Source organism: Notolepis coatsorum, assembly GCF_963971535.1.
Source record: "Notolepis coatsorum genome assembly, chromosome: 18".
Classification (NCBI taxonomy): domain Eukaryota; kingdom Metazoa; phylum Chordata; class Actinopteri; order Aulopiformes; family Paralepididae; genus Notolepis; species Notolepis coatsorum.
The window spans coordinates 96,986,160-97,000,522 of NC_140182.1; the positions used below are offsets into that span (position 1 = coordinate 96,986,160).

Genomic DNA, 14,363 nt, shown 5'->3' on the forward strand with positions numbered 1-14,363 from the left:
AAAACAATAAAATTCATCCAGTGCCACTTTTGTTGAATAGAGAGATATGTTTACATCACCATGTACCAATCAATCTCCCTGACCAACACCCGGTATTTGACATTGTTGGACATTGTGTTTAAAATTTTCCATGTTCCATTTGTAAAAATAAATAAAATAAATAATTAATACATCGTCATTTAGTCATTCCAGCACATACCACAGTGCAGTGTGCATCCAACAGTTTGGGTTCAACCTATTAGCCTTTTAATGCTCAGTAAAATAGTAATGGTAAAAAGTTGACAGTTGTGAATGTTGACATATTATAGTACTTAACCCTTTATATGTTGCTAAATATAGTTCTATGAAAATAGCAAGTACTGTATTTAAATGTTAAAGCTTGAGTTTTTGTGTGGCTTACTATAAACCAAAAAAGCTAACTCTTTCTGATGTCAGACAGATGAAGACAACATTGAAATTAATTTAAAAACAAATATGAATCAATCTTTATACAAAGTTGTTAGTTGGCAAATGAGTCTGATTAATTGAGAAACTGCATGATATGAACAAGTCTGTTAGTTTTAAATGTTAAACATTTCTGCAAGATGACTTTGCTTCTGTCCGTTTCTCTTTCAATTCTGTTACATTACTGTATGCTGCACTCTACAATCTACATGCACTCTAGTCTGCTAATGCAATGCAAATGAACGACTAAGTGATCGTGTGTCTCCACGTCTCACTTTCTTTCTTTTTGTTTGTTAAACAGCTTCACCATTTAACAATTTGTTAAGTTGTTAAAGATACAGTATAAGGCAAAAAAAAATTATCTTATATATATATATATATATATATATATTGGAACCATTGTTATGAGATATTTATTATTATTTACTAGATTATTATTATCTATTTAAAAAAAAATGTAAGGACTGTTAACTGAGCAAGGCGTTCCATAAGTCATGTTAAGTACACACACACACACACACACCTGTGTTTCTCTTGAAAGATGGGCTGGGGGACGTGTTTAGGCCATTGTGTCCCGTGGAGGAGGCCTGTATCTTGGGGGAGGAGAGGAGGGGGTGTGGGCCAGTGGTGGGGGAGGGGGAGAAGCGGTACAAGCTGTTGGTGTAGCTGGGCCGCCGGCCCTCGCGCCGGTTACTGTCGATGGCAGCCTGGAGCTCACTGGGAGCGCTCAGACCCTTCTTCTCACACTCAAACCCATACAGGTACTTCATATACCTGCACACAACAGTTCAACACACTCAAAAACCTGTACAGGTACTTTTTCATATACTGTACCTGCCCAAAACAGGTCAGAACCAGATAAATCTAGATTGTCAACACTGTCAAAATGATGAAATTTCTTAGTCTTGAATAAATAAAAAAAAGTGGTGTTTTAATTTTTTTTTTTACACACATGTTTCACAGACTCAAGGTACATACTATGCATAATATGTCCCTTTTTATAGATTCCCTGTCAGAAACCAGAGAGACACGTACTGTGTGCGGAGGGTGAAGGCGGCACTGGTGATGGAGGTGGGCAGGTTGAGTCCTTTAGTGATCTCCCTCCAGATCTTTTTGTTGATGACCTCCACCAGGCCTCCCTTCTCCGTCACCAGCTTGTACAGCATGTACAGGTCCAGCACCTGCTTGGCCATGATGGGGATACGGTTCACAGGAGTTCCTGAAATGGTAAGAAAGGTGGACAGGTGTTATTAAGATAAACACAACAGAGGGGTTTAATTTTGTGTTCCGAGAGCCGACAAGACAGTCCATCCTTCTTCATGTTATTTAGCCTGATGTTAGAAAGCAGAGACCCGGGCAGACAAAGGGATGAGGAAAATACAAAAAAGAATTACATTAAATATAAATTGCCACAGACAAGATGTTCTTTAAAAAATAAACAATATCAGTAAAGCATGAGTCACTGAAACTGATGTTCCATAATTTCAAATCCAGATAATTAAGTACCTCAGACAAAGAACCACGTAAATCCATTTCAAGTTTTCGGAGGAACGTTTAAGGTTTATGTTGTATTCACTCATAGTTAAAGACAGTAGAGGTAGAGTAATTTATTATCTAAAGATGGTAAGTTAGAGTGTTGTGTTCACTCATAGTTAAAGACAGTAGAGGTTGAGCATTTTATTATCTAAAGCTGGTAAATTAGAGTGTTGTGTTCACTCATAGTTAACCATTTCACTGCCACACTACCAAACGGTTAACCCTTTCACTGCGACAATACACAGAAGGTTAACCCTTTACTATCACACTACCGACGGTAGTTAAAGACAGTAGAGGTTGAGTACTTTATTATACAAAGATGGCAATTCAGAGTGTTGTGTTCATTCATAGTTGAAGACAGTCATGGTTGCATAGTTTCTTGTTATATACTTCCTTGTCTACTTCACAGACAGTTACACTCGATGTGATTTAGATTAAATTCACAACTGCAAATACATAGGCTGTCCAATTTTTTTTAGAACTGGTTCTTCAGTGCAATGGTTCAATTATGGAATGAAAATGGAACTAGAGTGAAACAAGAGACGGGCAATATCGCTCGACTTCAATATCGATTCAATATCGCTTGACTTCAATATCAATTCAAAGACATATGTTTTGTATGTCTGTCCTCTTAATTTAAAGTGCCTGGTCTACTGAATGGGCAAAATTAGCAACTAAAAAATGATATATGTAGTTGACTGAATTTATTTATTCATGCATGATACTTGGTGCATTTAAAATGCACATTTCTGAAGAACTTAACAGAATGTGTGCGCATGCACTTTCGTATTTTAAATACGCTTTGGTCCAAAATCACAATTCATTGATCTGAACTGCTCATGAATATCCTCCCTTCCCATGGGGTAGGTAGACAAACGAGGTTCTTCTACAAACGAATGTGTACTGCTATCCACACACATGGATGGGGAGGAATGGATGCTGCCGATATGTTTAAATGATTCGGTCCACTAAGGGTGCAAGAGTTGGGAAATCTCACGATTCTAATTGTGGGTAATCGATTGAATACATGCACAGATTTGATTGCCATTTTGAGTTACTATTCCCATTTGACTGTGATAAGACACTTTATCTCAAAGAAAAATAATTGAAGGAATACATTTATTTTCCAGTTTAGTCCACTCAATAAGAAACATAAACGCAATAATTTGAACAGAAACATGTTACTGGTAGTCATCTGCAAAAAGAAAAAAAATATATATAGTATATACTGTATATAAAATAAAAATAAAATCTCTTCAGAATCGAAGAATTTTGAATCAGTAGATAGAAAATCCTTACGTTGATTTTGCACCCCCCTACAGCCTGAGGTTAAGAGGAGTTAAAGTGGGGCAGTTTGTAATCTGTGTGCATATACCTCACTAATGAAGCCTATTTGAAATGGATGGGGGTGGGGATAAATCCATACAACTGCTCTGCATTGCTTTTACAGCTGGGGGGGATGGGCAGTAGGCCCAGCAGTGCCTGCCAATCTAAGGATTGACAGCTTATCCTACCAATCCTGTCTTGGAATAAAGCCAATTAATGAAGGGGGCTCAACAGAAGTTGTAGGAATAAGATTATTTCTTACTTTAGATGACCACATGGCATACAGCCACCAACGCAGACATAAACACACTTAACCTGCTGTAACATCATCACAACAACAAAAAACAACAACCCAGCATTCTGTTGCTGAGGCTCCTTCACACGAGAGGGACGGTAATAACGGTGGTGGCGTTTTGTGAGAGTCGGGGGGAATTTCATGTAATTAGTATGTCAAGTACGTCAATTCCCCCTTTCTTCTCACATTATTTTGCAGCTAGTCTCCACCATACAACAACAGGACACAGTCTCTCTCAAACCCATTCTACCACCACACAACAGGACACAGTCTCACCAGTGTCTCTCAAACCAATTCAAACCTTTATTTATTCTTGAAAAGGACACTTGAGGTCATTCTCATTTTCAATGTCGTCGGACATTTCAATGGATAATTTTTTTTTTTCTTTTTTACATAATATATAATTATTATATATAATCTATATAGCACCTTTCACACATGGATCGCAGCCCAAAGTGCCCCACAGCAAATAGCATAAAATGAACATAGACATAAAACTAGCATACAGTTTAAATAGAATAAAAACAATGCATAAAGTGCAGACATAGGATAGAATAGGTATAAAAGACAATAAAAGTAGTGCAACGTAGAACGTGCAGACATAAGAATAGGCATAAAATAAGTACAATAAGTACAGTGTTGCTCGAAGGCATGTAAACCCCCCCGGAACAGCCAGTCCCCCAAACACATCAATCCCCACCACATGCTCATCCAAGACCCCTGATAAAGCACGTCATGAGTGACCGAAGGAAAACACAAACAGCCCGTGTGCCACTCACACCGCCATGCACAGCAACGGGAATGCCACCCCCGCGGGCCGCTACATCTCCCCCGGTCCCAGTGACCTCGCCACCACACAAGGAAACCAGCGAACACCGCGCCCCCACCCCCAAACTCTACAGAGGAATGACAGGTCATGCGCCCCAGGGCCTGCAGCCACGCAGCAAGGCAACGACTCCAAACACTCAAGCAGACAGACACAACAGCAGTCAAATGAAAAGACGGACACGGGCGGTCTGAGACGACACCGGGCCCCTGGGACAGGGACACCCCAAAACACAGCAGAAGCCGCAGTGAGCCCCCCCATGCAAGGAATCCCCAAAACGCCAGCGAACCGAGGGAACCCCAATGATGAAAACCAACCAAAATCCTGGGAAAAGCCCAGGAGAAGCCGTAGGCTCCAACCAAACCCCCCCCAGAGCTCTCCGCGCCCCAACGGACCCTGGCCAGTCCCCACCACTGAACTCCCCCAACACACACAATGCCACACGCCCCCCGATCCAACCACCACCATGTCCATCCGCCCGAACATCCAGAATCGGCACGGACACGGAGCACACGACCCGTTATCTTTCATCATAACCAAAAGGAAAGTCAAACCCAACTCTATACGCACACTCATAACAGAAAATAAAAAGGCAATAAATGATTGTGTGTTATGACAACAAAAAGGTAAACCTTTTCATTATCTAATCAGAAAACAATAAAATATGTGATGACATTCGTTAAAGGAACACACAAACATTTTGGGAAATTAGCTTACCGTCTTCTCCAGAGAGAGACAGGAAGATAGATACCAGTTTCCTCTGTGCGTTCAGTAGAAAGCCATCTGGCTGCACGTTAGCCTAGCTTAGCACAATGAATGGAAGCGAACAGTGCCGGTTAGCCTAGGGCCCTAGGCTTTGTCCAACTAACACCTCTACCGAAGGCCAACCGGCACTGTCCGCTTCCATTCATTGTGCTAAGCTAGGCTAACATGCAGCCAGATAGCTTTCTACTGAACGCACAGAGAGGAAACTGGTATCTATCTTCCTGTCTCTCTCCGGAGAAGACGGTAAGCTAATTTCCCAAAATGTTGACGTGTTCCTAAGAATAATTGAAAAACAAATGTTTTATGTAAGGGTTTGAAAACCTCTTGCAATGCATTCTGGGGATTCCGGATAATTGTGTCAAACTTTAGATTCAATTTATAAAACGTACGTTCTATGACACATTAGAAGCTGACCAAGCGGATGACACCCGCTGTTGGCATGAATGGGTTTGTTTTGGTTTACTGGAAGCCGAATCAAATCTGACTGGTCGACCAGTTAACATGAGCATGCACACATCCAGACAACATGAGCAGACAAAGGGGGGGGGGGGGGGGGGGCATCTATTAAAAGACGACAAACTCACAACTAAACGCCTGAAAACACCTCATTCTATTCGTGTGTAAAAAAATTATATATAAAAAAAAAAGGCTTACATCCCAATTCAGTAACCATCCACACATCAACAAATATTAAATAATTCTCAATTTTCCAACTAGGGCAAATATGAGTTACAGTCCCAGGACACTATACTTATGACTGATCCTACAGTTCACACTGAATTAGGAAAGAAGGCCTTTATGTTTTTTGCACCATCTGCATGGAATCTATCTATCTAGGTCGTCCTCGGACGGGCCCTCCATCGGTGCTTCCAGTCATCCCGATCCTCCATGCATCTGGCTAGCTCGACGGTGCTTTCTGTTCCCGCATCTCTCCTGAGTACGTCCACGTAGGTTAATGTGGGACGTCCTCGTGATCGATGCCCGTGTGTTGGTTCCCACAGCACAAGTTTGCTGGTTGGCATCTCATGGTGTCTCTGGCAGTGACCTGCCAGCCTCATTCTCCTGACTGCCACTTTATCGCTCACCTTTAGCACCCCCCCATACAAGATTGCATTAGTGACATGCTCATCCCTGTTGATGTTGAGCACCACACGCATCATTCTGGTGTAGCACCCATCCAAGGACTTCTGCAGGGTGGGCTTCAAGGTCCAGCATTCACTGCCATACAAAAGGACAGACTCAACTGTTGCATGAAAGAAGTTGAGCTTGATTTGCATGGAATAGTCTTGTCAAATTAACTTAAACTCCAGGATCTAGTCACACTTTGAATTAATTTAAAGGCATTTAAAGCTATAGAAGCAGACTCAATTGATGTTTCTAATTGTTTTAATTGAAATAGGATGACATGGCTTCCCTGCACCGTCAAACACATTTGATCTGTTTTTAATGTGTGTGTGTGTGTGTGTTACTGTTAGGGATTATTATTTTATTTTTACCTTTTTTTCTTTTCATGTCAACGTTCACACGCACAATATATGCTTACCTAGGATTTTACTTGATTCAACAACAAAGCAGCCGGAGCAATGGCAAGCCGAAAACTGTCGAAATTGTAGTTATTTGAAGTTTGGATTTTTTTTCTCACAACTGAGGTAGGTAAATTACATTTCTTGAGACTAAAGTACCGAAAAAAGGTACCGTTGGGTACCGGTATCGATTCACAGGTACCGGTACTGTATCGGTTCAAATGTGAAAGGTACCCATCCCTAGTTACTGTATGAAACTGCTGTAAAGAGCTTTTAATCTCAATGGGTCTAATCGGGTTAAATAAAGGTTAATGAAAATAAAATCAAACTAGAAGCCTACAGTAGTCTTTATGGCCGAATGTGCCATGAACAAGACTGATACAAGAGATGGGCAGGAGCCAGTAACATGTGATGTACAGAAGGGACAAGTTGCTGAACAGTAATTCTGTGTGTAGTGTGTACACATTTTATTTTGGTCTGGCCGAAATCTTACATTATATTAGACCGTAAAGAGAAGTCTATGACAGTCTGGTCTACTTGTTATTTTAGTCACTGTTGTTTTAGTAAGACATTGACCTTTATTTTTGAGTCAGTGGATCTGTAGGGCTTGGAATGTGTACACATTGTTGTTGTTTCCGTATTTCTTTTTAAATACTACTATAAAGTGTTTTTTTTTTTAAACAATGCACATTGCTCATATATGTATAGGTCAGAGGAAATGAGAGAAAAGAAGAGAGAAAGAAGGCCTACGTATAAAGTATTTACATCCATAGGTACATAGTATAACATGTAGGTTAAAATGTAGGATGCAACAAACAATAGTTGGACATGCGTTGTCATTTATAGCCTGAGGAAAACAATTATAAAAGCTCTCTTTTTCTTTTTTAGATCAAATATCAATGACATAGGGCGTGTCACATTATCGCAGCCTAATTTAACAAGTGTTTACTAAGCAGTTAGTGAATATGGTAATCAGCTTGGTCGTGTATTTGAAGCATGAAACCTAGGCTGGTGGTTTCCCTGCCATAATAAGAACAGGAGTATTCTCCTGTGTGAGGTCAATTTGAATCATTCATCCCTATTTGATATAAAAGTACCGTTTCATTCTCATGTTTACTGTACAATTAATGCGTTGAGTAAAACATGTGAAGATCAGTTGCCATGTAGGCTATGTTATCCTAGAAAATATTGAGGGGATGAGTTAAAAGTATTACGCACGACGCATTTTCAGACTAGAAGATTGAGAACACAGGAATTCCATGAGCAGCCCACCAGCAGAGATAATAAGGAGGAACCATGGTCACTCATCACCATCTTCTTCTTGGTGTGTCCACAAGGCAGTCAATTACAAGGCTTGGCTAGACGTGGTTCAACCACAGCTGAACACATTGCTGTCCCTTCTCATTGAACTCTGCCAAGTCTGATGCTGTGCAGGGCTGTTCTAGCAGGGGGCATATCAGGACAGGAGGTGCTGCATGGTCTGCGTTTCAGTGCCACAATCACAGACAACGTCCCCATCATTTGTATCCCCATTTGGCGAGAGTGGCTTTTGAACGTCCAACACCAGATCTTATTCCGTTTAGGCATTTCCACACTGCATAGTTGGCGTCTGCTCCAGGGGGCAGTGCCTCGCTCGCCTTTAGCTCCATTGTTGTCACTGGTGGGAGGTTATCAAGTCATCACTATGAATGGAGCAGGCTCCCTGCAGGGAAGAACGGGGGTTGTGAAGGAAATCTCTGTGTAACCAATGGTGGCAAGTGGTCTTGTTGAAAAGATTTAAATGGATTTCATGAATGTATTCATGTTCACACTTCACCACCAGTGAACAGAAAATGTATCAAGAAAATGGGCTGAATATAGATGAAAACCTTTAAAATAAGATAAACTTGAAGGTAGGAGAGAAGTAAGTTTAGGTGATAAAAAAAAACAATGGAACACAATTGCAGACAGGCAGAGAGACTCTCAAAAAAGCATTGTATGAAGAATCTAAACATTTTTCCCTCCAATCGATGCTGTAATAAACAGAGGCCCACCCCTACTTTATCACAAAGCCCTTATTACACAAAGTACAATACGCTTGTAGTTAGTTGTCTAAATGGACACATTCAATTGATCTCAATGAAGCCATTGAGCTCATCATGTAACTGACAGACATAATGTGTTAATATGATGAAGGCACAGAGGGGGATAGTTTGAGCTCCTTCAACGGCTCTGGGTCTGGACACAAAGTTAAGCACTGAGCCAGATATCTACCAAAGCCAGATGTCTAAAAATAAGAAGCTAGTAGGCAATAGCTAAAAGCCCCACCAAGATGTAAAGAAATAATGTGAGTTGCACATTATCATTGAAGCCAAAGTTGAGACCATTATGGTCCATACTGTAACTACCATGTACCATGAAAGACTGATCCACCACTACAGGAATCATCTTGATCCACCACTACAGGAATCATCTTGATCCACCACTACAGGAATCATCTTGATCCACCACTACAGGAATCATCTTGATCCACCACTACAGGAATCATCTTGATCCACCACTACAGGAATCATCTTGATCCACCACTACAGGAATCATCTTGATCCACCACTACAGGAATCATCTTGATCCACCACTACAGGAATCATCTTGATCCACCACTACAGGAATCATCTTGATCCACCACTACAGGAATCATCTTGATCCACCACTACAGGAACCATCTTGACCTTGAAAAGGGAAGATCCCGCACACCGCTCTTGTTCAGCATCACAGCTGATTGCTCTAGCCACCCAAACAACTGCCTCTTTGCACTGCTGCGGTCAGGCAAGCGCCCATGGCCAGCACAGAGAGACTCAAAAGGAGCTTCTATCCCCAGGCCATCAAGATGCTCAATGACTATGAATCACTAACCATCCAGCATTCAACACATGAACTTCATAGTAATCATTTTAATAAAAGTATACTTTTGGGGAAGTTGGGTTTCATTTACTTCATCCACAACATCTTCTTCATGTGTGTTCATATTTTGATGAGAAAGCCATGACAAGATTGTAGGGCTATTGATATTAACACTTTTTTTTTTATTTTGTATTATTGTAAATTAACAATTAATCGCATTCACTTTTTTACCCCAACCGCCTTCCATAGTTTTGACATGCAGCCAGGAGGCTGGTGTGTTTACTGTAAATTATGTAGTGATGAGTAACGCTAAATGGTTCGAGCTACATTAAGCTTGCTGATTACGGCAATGTTAGGTAGTGGCACAAGGAATACTAGTAAAAATTAGGGATGGGCATTTGAAGGCATGTCAATTAAAAAAATACCTACTTTTAGAATATTTGAATAACGTGCCCATCCCTAGTAAAGATCCACAGAAACAGCATAACGGCACCGCAAGCTTCCGCCATTTGATTTGATTGACATTTGATTGACGTAAAATACCAGAGCATTGAAGGTCGCGGTTCAAAATCTAAATGTATTGAGAGATGTCACTCATGGAGTAGGTACGTTTTCAGGGGAAGAGGAAACAATGGATTTATTTATATGAAAATAAAATAAAAAAAACTTGACAGTGATAAATAGATGAGAACTAGGTAAAATTATAATTGGATATAATAGAGGAAAACACCTTTTTTATTTAATGGAATCTTTAATGATCACTGTATATGAAGTGGACTAGAGCCTGTGTGATAGGTGGGTATAAGAGTGTGTGTGTGTGTGTGTGTGTGTGGTGGGGGCTGGCTTACTTACAGTTGCGTTTTAGCCCTCTAAAGTTTAATAGTGCACTGGCGTGCCAGCCGACATCACTGGCATACAGGGAAATAAATATTGCTCTATAGTTAAAGGAATACTTCAGATTTTTGTACATTAAGTTGTATGAAATACTTGCCAGTAGTGTAGTGGATGCAAAGTATCTTACTTACCAAGTCCCGTGGTCGGAGTTCTGGTCGTTTTCCGATCGAATCGGAAAAGCAAACCGGGTCTTGAAACCATATAGTTTTAATCCACACCACAAGATGCAGGCAGAAGGGTTATCAACTCAAAACCATTGTCCTCTACTTTCCTTGGAAAAAAGCTATGTATTACTAGTACGCACTGGAGCCATTATAATCACAGGTAATGCAGCCTATCCCCGTTTCACAATTCTGGAGGAGCGTGGTTTTGTTTTGGAGGTGGCTACCCCTTTGCCTGCATGCTGTCGATCTTTTGGTTTCATGACCCCCTTTCTGCCATTTGCTGCCCGTCTAAAGCTTCCCAGCTCACTCGGAACCCGTCCAGAACTCCAGACCACGGGACTCGGTAAGTAGGCTAATAGCTTTGGCTTACTGGCACGTATTTCATACAACTAAAATGTCCCAAAAAAAATCTATCCCTTTAAGCAACATTTTTACAGGAAAAATCGGCATAGCCATTTTCAAAGTGGTCCCATGGCCTTTTGCACAATAAAAAGTGGGCTCAATTGAACCACAGGAATCTCAGTCATGACCACTTTCTGCAGGACCCATGCAGGTTAGCAGCAGTTTAATGCGATGTTCCGTCTAATACAAAAACATGGCCCAATGTGTGGAACCACACGAGACCCGTCAATGGTAAACACTCAAGTGTCAAGTCAAGTCATGTGTTCCTTTATTAATCCCTTTGAGGGAAAGTTCTGCTGTCTTAGCACTGTTGGAGGTACAGGCAGAATAGGTATAATAGAAAATAGAACAAAGTAATAATGGTGATAGTGATAATAGTAGTGAATGGCAGGATTCAATCAGTCAGTAGTAATAGTGATGATAGTATACATGGTCCATAACGTAACACACTGCGCCAGAGTCCGTGCAGTGTTTATTATTAAGAGTCAGACAGTCCTAAGAGTTCTCAAGTTCACCAGCCGTTTGCCACTAAACTAATCTCAGATATCACCAATTTATAACAGCGAGGAATACAATGGGGAATCGTCTCACATTCCCAGTTATGCAAAAGCAAAACTGTTAAGATATACAGGTACTATCAGAATAAAAACTAATAAATTATTTACCTCGTTTTTGCATAAAGATGAACAGCTGATCCAGAAAGTCCTTACGGTTCGGGTCGCCATCCAGTTCATAAAGCTGTCAATTGAAAACTGGTGTCAACATACTAATGAAGTTTCAATCTGTAATAATTTCAGGCGTACATTAGCTTGTTTCCGTTTACAACCATCAGACCAACTGACCTTGGCAAAGTCCCTGGATGGCTCTCCTCTTGCTCTCCCTCCTTCATTCTCCTCTGTCCAGCCAGTACTTCCTTTCTGTAAACAAACCCATGGGAATAGAAGGGCTCAGTAGAGGTTGGGTGTTTATCCTCTACTACAGAAATTCTTAGTCGACTAACAAGTCATAGGGATTTTGTCAACGAATCGAGAGGTTTTATATACATTTGTAAAATGACGTCAACGCATTATTGTCCTTCCAGAAAGGAATGCAATCATGCAGACAATACTTCTTTAAAAAGGGGAATATCCACTGCAAAGCGACATTAAACTAATTTACGAGATTGAGGCATAACGGTTGTATGTGGCGATCTCTGGTCAGAAAAACTGCTAATTTGATAGAGCCAGATGCAATGACACATAGCGATATACATCACTAAAAGAACTACAATGGCCAGGTAATGTGAATTTCCTGATACCTCGACCTCTCTGGATCAGCTTTCCGCTCTCACAAGGTAACATACCTTGCATTCTAATTTTACATTGTTATTTAGCCGACGCTTTTATCCAAAACGACTTACAAGTTTTGTACAACAAGACAGCAGGAAGGGTACAACTCTATCAGCTGACTAACACTGTTCATCAAAGTGTTCACAGTTGAGTGCTGGAGTGTGGAGTAGGTCTGAGGCGGCCAGAGGATGCAGAGCGTAGGGGTCTTGAGGGTGTGTAGTTAGAGACCATTGACCGGAGGTAGGCGGGAGCCGCTCCCTTCGCCGCACGATATGCCAGGTCGAGGGCCTTGAAGCGGATTCGAGCGGCCATGGGGAGCCAGTGCAGGTCCCTGAGAAGTGGGGTGACATGGGCAGACTTTGGTAGGTTTGAGATCAGGCGGGCCGCTGCATTCTGAATGAGTTGAATAGGCTTGGTGGCAGTTGTCGGAAGGCCAGCAAGCAGTGTGTTGCAGTAGTCGAGGCGGGAGATGACTGTTGATTGGACGAGGAGTTGGGTGGCTTCTTTTGTCAGGAAGGGGTGGATCCTTCCGACATTGCTCAGGAGGAATCTGCAGGTTCTGGTTGTCGCTGTGATGTGAACGGAGAAGTTCAACTGGTCGTCAAGGACAACACCAAGGTTCTTGGCGGTCGGGGACGCGGTCACAGTTGAATTCTCGACTGTGATTGAAAGGTCGGTCAGGGGGGAGGATTTGGCCGGCAGGTGAAGCAATTCTGTTTTGCTTAGGTTCAGTTTGAGGTGGTTGGACGTCATCCAGGCGGAGATGTCGGACAGACAGGCCGAGATCCGCTCAGAGACGTGGATATCTGAGGAAGGGAAGGAGAGGAAGAGTTGAGTATCATCGGCATAGCAATGATACGAGAAGGCATGAGACGTGATAATGTTACCCAGAGATTTAGTGTAGAGGGAGAAGAGAAGGGGTCCAAGGACCGAGCCCTGGGGGACACCCGTCCGCAGGGGGGCGGGTGGCAGACAGGGTCCCTCTCCATGATACTTGGTAGGAGCGGTCATTGAGGTATGATGTCAGCCATGTCAGCGCAGAGCCAGCCACTCCCATTCCTGCGAGGGACGCGATGAGATTTGATGGTTGACTGTGTCGAAGGCTGCAGATAGGTCTAGGAGAATCAGGACAGTAATGATACTAACCAGTAACTAATGAGTAACCAGAAGTAAACTCTGACCCTCCCCTCCTTGTGTGTGTTTGGTGGGAGTGGCAACCTTTGACTGCCGTTGTTTGTTGTCCTTTTCAGCCTCAGTGTAGTTCTTTGTAAAGCCAGAAGCTGGAGCATGCTCAGTAGTTCAGGGCTATATCCCTGGCCTGACGATATGTACAGGGCTGTCTGTGGGCTCATTTTACTCTGTAGTAAAGTAACTCCTCTACAAACACAAGAGAGACAGAGTGGAATTCACCTTTAAATCTAGAACTTAAGAAGAAAGCATATTTGTGAACATTCTACTTGATGATACTACATGATACATAATAATAATAATAACCTTTATTTGTATAGCACCTTACATATAAGAATTGCAGCCCAAAGTGCTTCACAGCAGTAAGAATAGACTTAAAATAGACAGAATAAAAGCAATGCAGAAAATAACAATACAATTATTGACTACAAATATTGTTTAAATCTCCGTCTTGTCTAGCGGTCGCAAAACATGTTAGTTTGAAGTAACTTTTTTTGTCCGTTTTGATTGATTATCCTCCTGTCAATCTGAATTCCATTGTATATTACCCCGTTTGTTCTTTTTTGTATTTCCTGTAGTATATTGTTAATCCTGGTTTACACTCATCCACAATATTTAGCGCTGCGCTTGTGTCATTATCAGTCTTTGTGTTCATTAACTCAATAGGACAGAATACGCTGATCCTGAGATTGCGTTCGTCACCAATGCCGGAGACGCTGGATTCGCCTGTTCGAATCCAGCTCCCGGCGTTGTCACCAGTTTGGCTGGCCGTTCACACTAATACAATTGGCA

At 41.7% G+C, this 14,363-nt stretch overlaps 1 protein-coding gene across 1 annotated transcript in view; it reads right to left on the reverse strand.

The window, feature by feature from the left end:
- LOC311245456 (AT-rich interactive domain-containing protein 3B-like) overlaps positions 1 to 14,363 on the reverse strand; it is a gene marked incomplete at both ends in the record, with an annotated part of 30,878 nt that overhangs the window by 3,834 nt on the left and 12,681 nt on the right. Inside the window, 4 exons of the mRNA XM_084335298.1 lie at positions 968 to 1,218; positions 1,480 to 1,663; positions 11,721 to 11,793; positions 11,898 to 11,972. Of these exons, the coding sequence (XP_084191424.1) occupies positions 968 to 1,218; positions 1,480 to 1,663; positions 11,721 to 11,793; positions 11,898 to 11,972 (583 nt within the window). The remainder of the gene's footprint in view (positions 1 to 967; positions 1,219 to 1,479; positions 1,664 to 11,720; positions 11,794 to 11,897; positions 11,973 to 14,363) is intronic.